Raw genomic sequence first — 15,476 nt, 5'->3', positions numbered from 1 at the left:
TTAACATGCATCTTGGGTCTAGTAGTCACAATAGGACAGTGCTATATACAAGTGTAAATGACCGCCGAGATACATTGTGATCTGATCACTTGCCAAAGTGGTCTGGACGAGGATTGCGTCATCAGCACAGGACGTGTTTTTGTTTTTTTTCTTTGTGAAAGCGCATTCACAAATCCAAACACAAGTGTTCAGCTGGAGACGCATGATAACCACAGGTGTGAATGGCGCTGTCTCGGCTGTACACTTGTGTTCAGATCACCAAAACCCATGTTCATACCAGGTCTAAACAGGCTTGGTAACTATACAAAATAATACCGGACAAACCGTTATTCTTAGTGGATAGAGAAAAGGCAATCAGATGGTGTTTTGGAAGACAAAGTCAGACAGGAAAAAAAGTAAAAAATTTTAAGAGACCCTGTATTATTTACACTATATTATTGTACGTGTGTCATTAACATGACATCAATATTTTTTATTCACAGATAACTGTTGTCTGTAGTGGGTCGTGTAATCAAGATAGATTAGAAAATCTTTATTAAACCTAATATCAGATAGCTGGTCTTATTTTTATTAGATTTATATGTATAAAATCATGTAAGTCTGCTCCACTTAAGAGAATGTTTGGCGGTCCTGTGTTGCCACTGTTACATTGTTTGAAGGAAAGCTCTGCTTCTTGTAAATGCCACTATGAAACTATTTCTTTTTTCAAGTCAGCACATTTGCGCTGAGAATCAAATCATTGACCCACCCAAAACTGTTTCCTGCACTGACCCACTTAACTGCATGTTGACATTAATCTTGAACCCGTCTCCATAAGCAGGAGCAGGGGCTCATCCTTTGATTTCCTGCACATGCTCTGCAAGAGTTTTCAGTATAAACTCATTCGAGAGTAAAATTGTTCTTGATATTTATGATTTAAATCAGAATATCAGTGTTAAAGTAGCTACACATTTTATTCAGAAGTGCATAGTTTTCACATAATGTGAGAGTAGTCATAACAAATGTTGTTGTTGTATTTTTACTGGTTTTGCATGCCAAACATCCAGGCCCTGTTAGTTCAAGTTCAGGAGTCAGACATTGGTCAAATCCCTGTTTAATATTCTTGGCCAGACTTTGGCGAGCTCACACTGTGGTCATGCTCACAGTGGTCGTGTCCCCATGGCCTTAAAGTCTCCAGGTCGGGGAACGTGGGAACCCTCCCCCCCGCGCTGCAACTGTCTGCTCCAGAATCTCTTGATGGAGACAGACAGTATTTAGTATCTGGCCATATGTTAACACTAAACAGTTTATGCAATTGACCCACATTCTATGTTTAGTTATTTTTCTTTGGCATTTCTTTGGTTTCCTCTCAGCTTCTTGGATGTTTTGCACAAGCTAAACCACTATGGAAAAATATTTGGTAGATGTTTGTTAATATTTCAGATAGAAGGAAGGTGAAACTGATTTGCAAAATATCTTTCGGCCTAGATCATGGTGTCTTTTGGCCCGTGTAGGTAAAGTTTATCTAAATGCCACATAACCTTTGTACAATGGCTGTTTGTTAGAGGTGAGGTTTTACATTTTGCTGTGATTCAGTAATCTGCAGGGACAGTTCCTCTGGCAGTCATTATCTAGTGCTGGGGTGGGTTTATCAGAAGATGAACAGGTGTCATTGGGTCTGTTGTTATTCTGCCCTTTGTGGTCCCACATGATATTGCATCTCCAATTTGGATGTGTCACCAGACTAAATGCCCTTGTGCTGAGAAAAAAAAACACAGCAGCAAGTGAAACACCCAAACACAAATCTGGATGACTTCCACAGCAAGAACACTTGACTGTTATCATTCTTTCAGCCATAGTTTATTCATGGGGGGATTTGGCAGCTCGCTTTGTCAAACCGCTGTCCACCATGTCCTCACGAGGAAAATGACGTACTGCGTGACCCTTGTATATCTCAGAAATGTCCAGCCCTCAATTTACCATGTCTCTGTTTACTTTGTTTTGGAACATTTATGTTACTTGTACATCATGTTTCTTCTCAGTTCTGGCCTATGGATGCCATGGTGGCTTTGTTTATTAATCTGAAGTTCAGCATGTTTTTCTATGTTTGTTTGACGTGACTGAAGACTGTAAATACATTGTTAGAATAGAGAGGTTTTTTTTTCATGGTTTCAGGATGTGAGTAGTTTTCCTCACAATACACTGACTCGTGTAGAATTGCAAAAATGAGGAGATTGATTGTGTACAGGTCAGGCATGCGTTCCCACAGAGGACTTGTTCAGAAATAATGACTGTTTTTGTATCTACAATTCAGGAATGCAACAAATTCTTCCAAAACATTTGTAAATAATGTTGCTGCCCCAAGGCTGGTGACATATCAGGTACAGCTTTTTTCACTCAGCGTCTACATGCAAGTATACACTCTCCTCAGTGACAACATGCACCGATGCTCAGTCTCTGCGAGACACAGTTAACATGTGTGATGCCGTATGGCTGTCCAGCTGATTTTTGGAGGCCGCAGTCAATCATAGCATGAACCTTGGGATCATGTCCCAGAGTTCAAAACAAGATCCCAGATCCTGATAGCCTCATTCCTTTGACCTGTACACAGCATTTTTTTTTCCTTTCTGTCTCCTCTTGTGGTTTCTCTGCTTGTTTTTCACCCTTTCTCCCTCAACCCTGCATTCCTCCTCTTCACCGGTCATTTAGCCAGATGTGTCTAATAGTGTCGAACTCCCTCCTTCCTTTTTCATCTCCACTTCCTACTCTCCTTTCCTCCTCCCTTTCCTCTTCTTTCTCCTCCATTTCCCTTTCCCCCTCCTTGTCCATCTGTCTTGTGGATGTCTCTTTAGGCTCTGTGTATTATCATATTGGAAAGAGATGACCTGGGTCAAAATGACCTGCACATATCTGACAAGTCCAAAAAAAGAACAGCCAGTCTGAGTATAGACAAATCACACACAGAAACCTCCCCTCCCCCAACACACACCCACACAACATCTGCTGCAAGACACATAACACACTCCTGTGATAGAAAGATATTACCAAACCACCCAGAGGGTTTCACTTCTTATCTTATTGTTCAGCTCCGTCCTTAAAATCTGACCTCTTTGCAGTCGATCTGAAGATCATGTATTCCACAGTCCAGTGCCAGGGTTTGTCACATTACAGCCTCTCTTCAAAGCATTTCTAGACACAGGATATTTTTCGTTTTATTCAGCATTTCTCTGGCCTCATCCCCATACTCAATTTAAAGCAGAAATCCTGATTCCTTCCAAACTTTACTATTAACAGAGCCATTATTGACCAGGAATAATTTTTAAAAATCTGCCTGGAGCTGCAAAACATATTTGAGCCTTATGGTAACACAGCCTATAAAGTCTAAATTTGCCTTTCAACAATACTAATAGGTCTAAATGAGCATTCATGAATATGCTTTACCACAATTTGGCTTCTCTACAATAGACTGTCTGTGATTACTGAGTACTTTAACTTTGCAGTGTGACAGTGAGAGCAAACAAATCCATCCATGCACTGTTAAATTTTCTGTTTTCCTCCGAGATTTTTACTTTTTAGATTATCGGACAATGCAGAGTCAGATAACGGGGAAACAAATGAGAGGGGCAACGCCATCTGCCAAGTCAAAAGTCTGAGCTCACTTCAGCTTTCACATCTTGGATCGGACAAACAGTCCATAAAGACTACATGATATGCAAGAACTGTGTCATAAAAGTGAAGTTCACGGGCAACACAACAAACATCCATAGCTACGTGATACCCCATGATCGTTATCGTTATGGAGAAAAAGGCAAAAACTACCAACCACTGTCAGTCAGCCTACAATGTGTGTGTATTAATTATGCATGAAGCTAAGACTTTATGCACTTTTTCGTACATTCTTTTGTCTTGGTTGTTGAATTCTGGAAAACTGACACCACAATGCAGTAAAAAAAATCTGTTTTTCAGAGTTATTTTTTTCTTTTCAGTTACACAGATTTCGTGATGTATCGTTCATGATTTTCCTACATTATATCAAGTCTTGCAGAATCATTGTATTGTTATACCATAGTTAATGTGGGCAACATATCTACATAGTATCCTTTTATGTTTCCTACCCCTTCTGTCGTCCCAGCTCTCCTCTCTCTTGGCTTCCAGCCCATCACACTGAGAATAGAGCTGTTTTTCTTCTGTCTGTTGTAATTATAATAACCTCTCTAGTTCTCATCCTTCAAAGGCCAACTGTGAAGTGATAATGGGAAGTACTGTTCTGTGTCAGGCTCAGGGGAGAGAAATCAGAAGCTGATCAAATAACAGGCATGAGACTAACATGTGGCCTTTAGACTGCAGGGAGATGGACCCTTGGTGAATGTTGGTCATTTTTTGGTACCCTGTGCTTCTGTTGACACCATGCTATATGTGGTGTGACATTGCTTCTGCTCTGCAGTGTTTTTGTATATACTGTACAGTATCAACCAAGGTTAATGCCTTTAGCTACATTCCCTTCAGTAGCTGTTTCTGCAAGCAGCAGGTGCTTTACTCTTCAGGCTGCACTAATGAAAAACAACCGCACTGCTTCCAAATAGATCCAGACACAGAAGGAAAGAGGGGTGGTCTGTTGCTCCATTAGGGTTGTTATCTGTTAAAAAGTTACGACTTACATAGAATGATTTATTTCACTTTAAATCCCACGGCTGACTTTTCTTGTTTTGTTTTTCCATTTCCCCCCAGCTTTTTGCCAAACTCTTTTTTAAGGGGGCACTCACAGTGGCCTAAATTCCTTCTTGATGCAATGAGAGAGAAACTTACAATAACTGATTGCCCACAAGTAGAGGGCCGCAAAAACTGTGATCTACTAGTTATCACATGGATTTAGCATACACGGCTGACTTTTCTTGTTTTGTTTTTCCATTTCCCCCCAGCTTTTTGCCAAACTCTTTTTTAAGGGGGCACTCACAGTGGCCTAAATTCCTTCTTGATGCAATGAGAGAGATTTATACTATAGATATTTCCGCATATATAACTGTGATATATCGTGTGTGTTTGCGTGTGTGTTGCAGGATATCAACCCACTGCATACCTGTTCAAATGTGCCAACACGCCACTGCCCACAACAATGATACATGATGCCCTTATGGATGCTCTGTATATTTATATTATTATTTATTATATCGGATCTCATTTTAGAGGGGCTCTGGAACATTCACTAAATAAATGAAGAAAAAAAAAACAATACAAGAACACAGTATTATATGACAGAACAATGCAAAAACAAACAAACAACAATCCAACAAAAAACAAGAGTAAAAGTATATAATAAACAATAATCAGTCTCCAAATAGAGAGAGAGGTAATTCATGCACAACTAAAGACATTGGTAGTCTGCTTTAGGATGAAAAAACAGAACATCTTATATTATTTTTAGCATCTTTTATTGCATTTATTTTTATATTTTCTAAAACTAAAACTTTGTTTTATTCTTATTGACCTTTTTTGTATACACATTTTGTTCTGGCCGTTTTGCTGTCCTACACCTTTCTCTGTTTAGCATGTTTGCTGATGTTTAGTTTTATTATTCGTCCACTTGGATAAATTAATGAACTGATTAGATTGTGGTAGTCAAAAGTCACTGTGACCTCAGAAAAGGTGTATGGCCATAACTGAAGAATTCATCAGCTAGTTATGACAAATGTTTACGGAAGTGTCCGACAAAATGATGAAGAGATAACATTTTATATCTAAAAGGCCAAAGGACAACTTCACTGTGACATCATAATGTCCTGCAAAAACGTTTTTCTGGCCATTACTCAATGCCATATCTCAGGAACAGAAGGGGAGACATTTGTTCAGATACTGAATCGTTGACATGATCTGTCTACTTAGAATTAGCCAATAAACAAATTTTAGTCGAACGTGCGTTATGTGAAAGAAAATTGACATTTTAATTTAAATTTGAACAGTAAACAATAACATTGTTGAGCCTGATAGTTTATGTTGCTATGGGAAACAACATAAACTTTCAGAGAAACAGTAGCTCATTAAACAGTAGATTTCTCCAGATAAAGCATCCATAAGGGCATCATGTATCATTGTTGTGGGCAGTGGCGAGTTGGCACATTTGAACAGGTATGCAGTGGGTTGATATCCTGCAACACACACGCAAACACACACGCAAACACGCACACACACACACACACACACACACACACACACACACACACACACACACTTCTACTCAAAGATGTAGCCCTTGGTTTAACGTTTAACGTCTTTACATCATCCTGACTATGATTTTGTCTTGCAGAAATTGGCTGCCGGGGTAAACCAGTTTGCCTACACCTGTATTCAGGACCATCCCATTTGGACCAACCAGCAGTTCTGGGAAGCCACTTTCTACAGCGAGGTCCAGGGTCAGATCCGAGCCCTTTATCTTCACACTCCCGAGGTGAAAGACACCATCACTGCCAGGCTAAAGGTAAGACCAGAAATATGACTAATAAGGGTAAATATTGTGTGAGAACTCATATAAAATCTGTTTAACGCCATCATTTTTATCCCCCATTAGAACTGAAATGATCAACCAATAGTGCATTAATAAAAATAGGCACTGTTTCAAGCAGGTGTGCCAAAATTACCTAATTCAGCTTTTTAATTGCTGCTGTTGTTTGTATTATGTGATTGAAAACTGAATATCTTTGGGTTTTGGACAAAACAAGATTTTTTAAAAACTTAAGCTTAGGCTTTAATAAATTAATATTATTATTTACTTGTGAAATATAGATTAGTTTTCCAGATATAAAAAGCGTGAAAGGTAAAATACTCCTCTGTTTGAATTGTTTGCCACTTTGCAGAGTTTTAAGGGTTGATGCCTAAAGGAAATTCTGTCAAACTCAAACCGTTTGCTCTGACCTCTCCAGGATGTGGGCCGCGAACCTGCAGCAGCCAGAGATGAGGAGCAGACAGCAATGGACCTGGCGGCAGAGCAGTTACGTTTGTGGCCCGGCCTGAGCAAGGAGAAGCAGCATGAGCTGGTGAAGAATGAGGAGAGCACTGTGTTCAGCCAGGCCATCCACTACGCCAGCCTCATGGTTTACCTGCTAGTTCCTTTGGACACCAGCAAGATCAAGCTGCTTCGCAATGCCCCTGTCGCCGACTGGGAGAGCGGCAGCAACAGCATCGTCACAAACAGGTCAGCAGAACAACAGAATGATGAGAGGAGAGTAATGAACTGTTGTTTAACACATATTTACTGCCCACTAGGATCAAACACTGACCAGACAAGAACATATCTTTGGCTTGTTCAGTATTTGTCAGGTAGAGCAATCTTATCTGGAGGAAACCCCGAAGTAAGGTTTTATGATTTGGGAGTATGTGTACCTCTCTTAATAAGGTGATGATAAGTTTGTGGGCGGATGTGGCGTAACACACAGCCTACATGATACCTTCCTGCTTAGCCAAATGGAACACAGTACCTCTCCTGTTTCCAGCCCACATCCATCCTGTGGGCTTAGATAGCTACTGAACAAAATACAGTGAGGCCCATTCTGTTGGGAAGTTTAAAACCCTCAGGGCATCTTTAATGGGGCTACACTGTACTCACCCAAACAAAACAAAGTAGCAGTGGAAGTGATTTCCCGTGCTCTGCAGCAACTGTGGAGTGAAATAAATCCAGGAAGATCCCCCATGTATGTCTTTTCTTAGAAGTAGAGGGCATGGAGCCAAAAACATATTCTTTCGAATCTCAGGCTTTGTTACCAAATTGTCGGAAAAACAAAATGTCAAAGCTGGAGTGAGGAACACCTGGACTGGGATGCTCCACCATTTCTTCTTCTACACACTCACACACAAAAACAGGCCTCCATTTATTTTGGCATGCAGTTACAATAACTATTGCACCTTCACATATATATTGTTTTTTTGTTGAGCTTCCAGTGGGCTTACCTTACTTCAGTCTTATGACAAAATTACCTGGCGACGTTGATTTTGGCATGCTCACTACAAGTTAAGACAGAGAGAGAGAGACGCTGTGCTGCTGCCAGAGGAGCCGCTGACTGACTTTGCACTGAGCAGCGAGTTACTAAAAGAGTCTGAAAAGCCCAGGGCTAAAATAAAACATTTGGGATGCCAACACCTAACAACGCCACTGATTCCACGCTGAAGTTGTTTCCCACCTCCACCACGGAGCCGCCAGCAATTTTGCTGTCAGCTGTGCTTGTTGTTACTGTGCGTAACGGTATGACGTTATTATGTGAGCAAGTTGTAATAATGCCATTATCACGATAAAACATTTTTTATTTATCATATTAAAGATTATAGCGGTATTATTGTGAAATGATATGGCGCACCCACATTGGCTTGTTGGCCCTTATTTTGTTGTTATTTCTGAAACAGAAAGACCGCAGCCAAGAATTTGTTTGTGTGGAAATTTTCTCATTTTTTTTCTTCCATTTTTGCCCGGACTTGTTTGTTTCTCACAGAGGACATTTGGATTTCATCACTAAATGTGAATCTAGAGGGAATGTTGCATCAGCGTCTCATGTGAAACAGTCATTTTGGCTAATAGAGTCCGAGCAATGGATCCAGGCATCAACACTTGGCTCATGCCAGGCTACAAATCACTCTCCCTTTCACTGCTCTTTATCACAGTGCATCCTCAAATCCATTTCTGTCAGCACACTGCTCTCAGCTCTCAGATCATATCTCCCCTGGGACATGCTGGCGTGACCCCTCTCATTCTTACTGTCTCATCATGTGTGTTTTACAGCATTGCCGGCAGCGTTGCAGAGAGCTTTGACACAGAAAGTGGGTTTGAAGACTCGGAGAACAGCGATGTGGCCAACTCTGTGGTCAGGTTCGTTGCTCGCTTCATCGACAAGGTGTGCACAGAGAGCGGAGTAACCCAGGAACACATCAAGAGCCTTCACAGCATGATTCCAGGTACAGTGCTCACGGTGTCCATTCACACTCTGCCACTGTCCTAATTCCCTCAGCATTACACAGAGTAACCTTTACATGTGTGTGTTCTTAACTCCAACAGAGGCCTCTGAGCTGATTAACTCCTGACATATTCAATGGCCTTAAATCTGTAAATACACACACTGGTTGTAAGACTGTGTGGAAGTACATGTGTTTCTCTGTACCAGCTCTGAGTGTGCACTTGTGTGTGTACATATGGTGGCTGACCCTGAACTTGTGACCCACAGGCATCGTAGCTATGCAGATGGAAGCTCTGGAGGCGGTTCACAGAGAGAGCAGGAGGTTACCTCCCATTCAGAAGGTGAGTGTTGTTCTATTCTTGGCTGCTGGGACTTCAGCTGTATGTACAGTGTGTATACAATTATATAGCAGGTTTCGACTTTTTATCACCTAGACCAGGGGTGTCAAACTCATTGTAGTTCCTGGGCCACATACAGCTTGGTTTTACCCTATTACATGTATGACTGAATGTGCTCATTCGAATATAGCATAATGAAGGGCTGAATGGCTTGAATACAGTTCAGTTTGGTTTTTTTTTAAATAATAAAGATTTCTTTGTTTCCCTGACACAAAGGGGAGATAGATAACAACAAAAAACAAAACAAAATCATCTGTGTCAACTGTTGGCCATTTGAAACATCAGTCACCATACTGACAAAATTTCACAATCTGTACATCCCATTATTAACAGAGATATAACAATACCTCTGAATGTTTCCCTTTCTTGTAGTATGGAGAAATGCAAGTACATTGTGAAAATGTTTGTCATCTATTTACAATATAGATGATAAACAGCCTGAGATGTCCTGAAAAAAAGTGCAATTTTCATAATGTCTCCACATGGTTTTTCCACATTCACTCAGTCTACTACTCACTGTTATCACATGTGCAATTTTCCATTCATTCCCATTCCTGTGTGCTAATGCTGGCATCACAGCACCATAATAAAGTGAAAGCTATTGAGGAAGCAGGATAAGTATTCCCCTGCCTTAAAATGAATTTACACATCAAAAGTTTTGGCAGTGCCTTATCAATAGAGTTTTAATAAAGAAGTCTGATGCAGATTCTTTTGTACTAACACTGCTGATTGACAATATTTTTACAACGTTCAATATATGTAAATATGACAATAAGTATTTATTGTTTTTCAGAGAAATGTAGTTTGGTCAGGATGGAAAGCCTCTGAAGCAGCATTTTACATGAAGTTACCTTTTAACTTGCTCCTGAAACCTGGTACCTCTTAGCCTTCACAAGTGCTTCAGTACAGAGATAAAGCCCTGACACACCAAGTCGACAGTTGGTCATCATTCAATGTCAGGCCGTTGGCAAATGTCTGTTGATCTTGTTTTGCGGTGTGTCCAGCACTGTTGGCACTATACGGCCCTTGTGGGCTGTTTTTTCTGCGTGATGAATCAGCGGCTGACCCAGCAAAGCCCATCAGTGAGAAAAAATCACCCTGATTGGCAGTTCAGCTCTGTGTATGAGAAGAGATGAAGAATCAAACAAACCACATAAGTCAAGAGAGTGTGAGTCGCTAGCACACAATAAATGTTCTTTGCTTTTTCAACATCGGGTTGTGTTGTTAGTGTGCTAACTGGCTGAATCCGTCCTGTCAGTCTTCTTTTTTTTCCCTTTTGGATAATGATTACAGACGGACGCCGTTTGCTGGTGTGGAGGGTTTTTTCCTCTCATGGAGGTGCAGAATATGTGTGCTGGTTGGCATTGGTTGTAGACTTTGTGATGTGTACAAGTGCAACATTTTGGTGAACACACAGGAGGCGTGAGATGATGCACCATTCTGCCTTGGCTACAACTAGTTTGATATCGGTTTAGTGTGTCTGGGCGTTTAGGTGCGCAAAGTCATCCAGTGGGCCGAACTGGACCCTTTGGTGGGCTGGCTCTGGCTGGCAGGCTGTGTGTCTGACACCCCTGATCTAGACCAATGAGCCTCAAACTGTTACAAGTTAAATGTCACCAGCTTCAGAGTATGCAGAGTGCAGATCACATCTAATGTTCCAATCATCATTGCACTTTCAGATTTCACCAGTTGGTGTTTTGGGCTCCACTGAGCTATATGTCCGCCAGCTCTCAGTAATTCCTCTCACAAACGCTCACACACACAGACAAACATCATGCCAGTACTGCCTTGGGAGCAACCTGGAGACCGTGGTGAGCAGTCTGGGCAGATCGTCTGCTGTACTTTGTGGCTAACCTCTCACACATTTATGTGTTGGACAAAGCTTCATCCCTGGCCTGCTAGGTGCAAGCAGCATGCCAAAAAATACTAAAAAGTGTGTAAACAGCACTGACTCTGGATTCAGAACAGGTTGCAATAGTAGTAGTAATGGTAGCAATGACACTAAGAACAAAAACAAAATAATAAGACGCAGAGCTCGCAGCGTTAATGAGGTGCAGAGGGACTCTTCTCTGTCTCGCTGTCCACTCAAGGACGGATTCAAGAACTTCTCATTATGTCCAGGCCAGACCTCAACTCCCCCATGTTGGCTGGGACGTTAATGGGAAATGCTGTGAATGATCTAATGTCCCTCCTCCTTCATATTTGTGATAGTGGAACAACTGAGTGTTTCTCTACTGGCTTTAGGCCTGAGGGAGCTGAAACAACACTTGACTGTTGTTAGTTACAGTTCATACAGTGCAAAAAGTTGCTCATAAGGGGTTTGCATTTGGTTAATAATTACTTCTGTTAGCAAAACGCTGAAATGCGGTCAACACCCTAGTATTTCGTGTTATATGAAGTGTGTCATAATACATTTCCGATTTCTCAATTCTTGGTTCTTATTTCCTATTTTCTTTTTTTAAGAAGTGCTGTTAACTTCTTCTGTTAACAGAAGCCAACTCCAAACCCACGCAGAAAATGAAAAGTACTAAAAGAGATACTTCCTGTCTAAAATGCAACTTCTTAACCCGATTAGTGTCGATAATGTAAGCAAATGACTAATGTTTAACTTCTTCTATTAGTTACACAAACTTTTTCTCTTGAAATGATTAAACTAAGTAGAATATAGTTAGTAAGTGTACATATGCACCCTTTTGAATTAAAGCTTTGTAGCATTCTATTTTTTATGTCATTGTTTTGTTGTTGTTTCTTTCATACATTTGAGTTTGATGCACAGAGTTGCACTGTAAATTCTTCCCCTCTGGGAAAAAATAATAAGAATTAGGAAACTGATCAGGGTAATAAGTCTTATTGTACAAATAAGAACGTATTACCCTAGTGTGTCCTGTGTAATTAAATTTAAAAGGCATATAAGAAAAAACAGTAGGTCCTAAAGGCCGACCGATCAGTTGGTTTGCAGAAGGCATTTTATGAACTATCAGTATTGGCGGAAATTGGCTCTGATTGTAGTTGATGGATATGCAGCCTCCAGCAGTCATTCGAGAATTTACATCACCAACTGTAGCTGAAGAGTGGACAGTTGTGCTAAGTGGAGCAAAGAGGTCTCTTTTTTTGTGTGACTGTGTCTCAGTGTATTGTTCTTTGTTTTAATATGTATTTTCATGTTTTTTTTTGCCTTGTCTGCAGCAGGGGGGCCAGCCCTATGAGGGCAAAACTCTGAAGTCCAATTAAAAGTCCTAATTTCCAATAATAAGCGTTTCATCACAGTCTAGCTATATAACAGAGTGTGACAATTTTGTTTTTTGTATTTTGTGAATCATAGGAAAAGTATTTTGAGTATTTTAAAAACACAGAGTTCATCAGTTATAGGCTTTTCCCACTCTAAACTACTTTTATAATATTGGTCTCAAAGATTTACAATCGGTCAACTTCTAGCGAGTCCTCATTTCAATAAATTGGATAAACGGAACAGTTTTAACTCGAAAATCAGATCATGAGTTTAGCTTGGAGGGTTATAAAATTGGAGTGTATGAATTTGTTCTTGTTTGCAAGTTTGTTTATTAGATCATTATCTAATGCTTAGTGTGTGTTTTGTGTGTGTGTTCGTTTGATGATGACGTGCATGTGAAGCTAAATATGCCCAACGCTGTCATGTGGTGCTGTGATTGAACATTATAATGATCAATTGATTTCCTGGCTTTTTAGAATGTGATTCTCTGACGTAAATTCTTTTGCTGAATCCCTCTTTTAGAGCACTTTACAATCAATAAAAAAAATTATTTCCAGATGTTTCTGTCCATCCTTGTGTCTAATGTCTTATTTCTTGTTTTTCTAACAGCCTAAGATTCTACGTCCAGCGCTGCTTCCTGGAGAAGAGTTGGTATCAGAGGGGTTGCGGGTGCTTCTGGATCCTGACGGCAGGGAGGAGGCCACCGGGGGCCTCCTAGGGGGTCCACACATCCTGCCAGCAGAGGGAGCCCTCTTCCTCACCACATACCGCATAATTTTTAAAGGCACCCCCCATGATCCACTCGGTAAATACTGCGCCACAGCAACACTAGCTTTTAAGCCTTGACTAAATTCAAATATGGCTTTATATTTTACTATTCATGGTAATTTTCAGTGTTTCTATAGTAAACATGCTTTTATATGAATAGCAATATATTTTCAATTTACATAAAATGACATTTTTTTCTTTCACAGCATTTTTAGTCATTTTGTCATCACATAATATAATAATTATCCACTTATAAAGGGGTCTCACATATTGAAACCATTCCATATTTTCTGCTCAAATAACAGCCGACTTTATTATAGTAAACCACACTCATCGTCACTGTAATGATCTTTCTAAACCACTGATTCCCAAACTATGCTAAGTGCACCTCTGGTAGTATTTAAGCTCCCTCTAGTGGTACTCGTAGGAATGTCCAAAATATTTTAAAAAATGAAAGAAAAGAAAGCAAAACAGAACAATGGCGGTAACACAAACAGGGAAAGAAATTACACATTATTTACTACATAAGTTAAAGGGTATTGACATGTGACACAGTGCCACAGTTACCTGTTAGACCACTAACCATTCACTTTAATTCACTTAAATTTTTAACTTTTAATTTAACAGCTAACGACTGGTTTCCAGATTTTATGAGTCCCACTCTGCTTGACATAGTGTATAGTGTGTAATGTGAGAACCTCATTTTTTCATAGTGATACACAGTGTAAAAATTTTGACAACCACTGTTTGAAACCATTAAAGTTATTGGTAGGCGGGTGGCACCGTTATGAAAACCCCGGTTGACATCTGGCTGGGGACCTTCGTTTCATGTTGTTCCTGTCCTCTTCCTTCCTTTTCTGTCATCTCTGAAATGTAAACTATCCAACAAATGCATAAAAATGACAACCAAAAAAACACAAAAAAACGAAAGTTATAAGGTGATCCGGTGTCTTGTGTCTGTAAGACACCAAGGATCTGAGTGACATGATGCTGATGTCTGTTACCGTGTGTGTCCAGTGGGGGAGCAGGCTGTGATCAGAGGTTTCCCAGTGTCCACGCTGACCAAAGAGAAGAAGATCAGCATCCAGAACCAGCTGCAGCAGAACATGCAGGAAGGCCTGCAGCTCCGCTCTGCATCGTTTCAGGTAATCACTGAAACACACTCATGTTAGTTGGAAACAAGTTAACAAAGATCTTAAAGGAATGGGTGGCTATGTTGCAGGGTTGTAATTAATGTGATGCGATAAATGAGATTTTTGACTTAAGACAAAAATATCTTGTTGCATCGCAGTGTTGATGTAGCATCTTCTGTGGTTTAGTTTCTAAAACAATATTATATTAACTAAATGTCTTTTATTAATTCACGGGGCCTCCTAGAGGATTCACAGACTACTATTACAAGCAGTAACACTTGTGTTAAATTACAATTCTCAATGTAGTAGATCTTTTAAAAACCCTACTGTCTTGTGTTTCATAGCATAACCTTGATTCTTACAATCAAAGAGAAAAGTTATTTTCAGCCAAGCATGTGTTTTTAGTCTTTGGATGCACTGCTATAAAAGTTTTTATGGTTCATTGCTGTCTTTGACTAACATTGCTATGAAAGTGGCCGTGTTCTTGGATTGTAGGTTACTTGGCCCATGTGGACATCTCTTAAGAGTTGAAATAAAATCTCTGAGTGTGAGTGTTTGTTGTGGAAACCATACTTGGGTTGCTTAGCCAGTGTTGCGTTTAGATGTGCAAGCTGTAGTTCTGCATGCTTTAGCAAATGTTTGGCGGTAAAACAGAGGAATCTTAGCACTGATAAAGAGACAGCTCTGACTCACTGAGATGCTCCCTACATTTAAAGTTTGTTTCAACTCATGTAGCTTGAGTTGTTAAATAATCAGTTTTACTAACATCTCTTTCAGCTGATAAAGGTGGCTTTTGATGAGGAGGTCAGCTCAGAGATGGTGGAGATCTTCAGAAAGCACCTCCAGAGGATCCGCTACCCACAATCCATCTTCAGCTCTTTTGCTTTTGCAGCAGGACAAACAACACCTCAGCTAATCCTTCCAAAACAAAAGGAGAGGAACACTGGTTTCAGGTTTGTGGTGCAGCCTTGGAGGAACAAACAAGTGTTGTAAAGTTCATGTAAACAAATTTGCCAAACTGTGTAAATTAGTATAA

At 40.2% G+C, this 15,476-nt stretch overlaps 1 protein-coding gene across 2 annotated transcripts in view; it reads left to right on the top strand.

The window, feature by feature from the left end:
* The window catches only part of sbf2 (SET binding factor 2), a 116,131-nt gene that overhangs the window by 72,218 nt on the left and 28,437 nt on the right, over positions 1-15,476 (top strand). For both annotated transcript variants that reach the window (XM_042486090.1, XM_042486169.1), the window contains exons 18-24: positions 6,281-6,451; positions 6,894-7,165; positions 8,741-8,913; positions 9,180-9,253; positions 13,149-13,344; positions 14,325-14,452; positions 15,218-15,393. In XM_042486090.1, coding sequence (XP_042342024.1) covers positions 6,281-6,451; positions 6,894-7,165; positions 8,741-8,913; positions 9,180-9,253; positions 13,149-13,344; positions 14,325-14,452; positions 15,218-15,393 — 1,190 coding nt within the window. The remainder of the gene's footprint in view (positions 1-6,280; positions 6,452-6,893; positions 7,166-8,740; positions 8,914-9,179; positions 9,254-13,148; positions 13,345-14,324; positions 14,453-15,217; positions 15,394-15,476) is intronic.

Source organism: Plectropomus leopardus, chromosome 1 (genome assembly GCF_008729295.1).
Source record: "Plectropomus leopardus isolate mb chromosome 1, YSFRI_Pleo_2.0, whole genome shotgun sequence".
In the NCBI taxonomy this organism is placed as follows: domain Eukaryota; kingdom Metazoa; phylum Chordata; class Actinopteri; order Perciformes; family Serranidae; genus Plectropomus; species Plectropomus leopardus.
The sequence above is the reverse complement of the archived record's forward strand: the minus strand, read 5'-3'. Positions and strand labels throughout refer to the sequence as shown.